General features: G+C 62.7%; 1 protein-coding gene across 5 annotated transcripts in view; it reads right to left on the bottom strand.

Moving 5' to 3' along the window:
- The window catches only part of SMARCA4 (SWI/SNF related, matrix associated, actin dependent regulator of chromatin, subfamily a, member 4), a 29,160-nt gene that overhangs the window by 3,060 nt on the left and 24,986 nt on the right, over window positions 1-1,114 (bottom strand). For all 5 annotated transcript variants that reach the window (XM_015616482.3, XM_015616481.3, XM_015616480.3 and 2 more), the window contains 2 exons: window positions 736-954; window positions 121-371 (listed from right to left, as the gene is read on the bottom strand). In XM_015616482.3, the coding sequence (XP_015471968.1) occupies window positions 121-371; window positions 736-954 (470 nt within the window). The remainder of the gene's footprint in view (window positions 1-120; window positions 372-735; window positions 955-1,114) is intronic.

The following is a 1,114-nucleotide window of genomic DNA, read 5'->3' as shown; positions in this document are numbered from 1 at the left end:
CCATCCCATCCCATCCCATCCCATCCCATCCCATCCCATCCCATCCCATCCCATCCCACTCCTGATCTTCATCCCTTCATCCCATTCCCTGGGAACCCGGCAGCACCTGGCCCCCCTCACCTGTCCTTGTACTTGATGACTGCATCCACGATTTTCCGCATTTTCCGGGTCAGGGGGGGTGGATTTGGGGACAGTTTTTCAGCCGGGGGCCGCCCCCTCTTCTTCTGCTTCCGGCTCTCCTCGTCCTTATCCCGGCTCCGGGCGCTTGGGGGGGGCCCCGTGGGTCCCTCGGGCTCTCGCTTCCGCTTCCGAGAGGATTTCTTCTGCCGGACTTCCTCCTCTATCTCCTCCAGCGTCCCCTCCTCGATGGCCTGCAGGAAACGGGATCCTTGGGACTGGGGATGGACAGGGATGGGGCGGGCCCACAGGGACGGGGGGTCCTGGAAAGATGGGGATTTCCAAAGGGACAGGTGCTCCCAGGGACCCCCGGAGTGGTTTTTTTGGGATCCACAGGTGGTTTCTGCCATCTGGGGCAGCTCTCTAGGCCTCACAGGTGTTTTCTGGGACCTGCTAGAACTTGTGGTCGTTTTGCCAGGACCTGTGAGTGTTTATCCACACCCCAGGGGCCTTTTCCAGGTCCTTCCAGGAACCCTGGAGATTTTCCGGGGCCGTAGACCTTCTCCAGCCCCCACAGGCACATTCCCATCCCTCTGGGCAGATCCACCCTGGGAATACCTTGAGCCACTGTTTTTCCGTGAGGGAATCGCTGTAATCCACTTCCTTGCGGTGCCGGGAGCCGCGGCCGAACATCTTCTCCTCCTCTTCCTCGCAGGTGAGCCGCTCCACCTCGGCGTCGTCCTTCAGGATCCAGGACGGGAGCTCGTCCTCCTCCATCAGCCGCGGCTTCCGCTTGGGGTTCCGCGCCTCCTCCCGCCGCCGGTCCAGGTCCATGCGCTGCTGGGACAGAACCGGTCACAGCGGCTCCGGGCAGGGCTCACCGGGCTTGGGGTGGGATGGGGACGAGGGATGGATCCAAAGAGGGATTCTGAGGGGCTCGGGGGCATCTGAGGTGGGATGGGATGGGATGGGATGGGATGAGACGGGATGGGATGGG

Source organism: Parus major, unplaced genomic scaffold (assembly GCF_001522545.3).
Source record: "Parus major isolate Abel unplaced genomic scaffold, Parus_major1.1 Scaffold458, whole genome shotgun sequence".
NCBI lineage: Eukaryota > Metazoa > Chordata > Aves > Passeriformes > Paridae > Parus > Parus major.
This window is presented reverse-complemented; position numbering and strand designations above follow the sequence as displayed.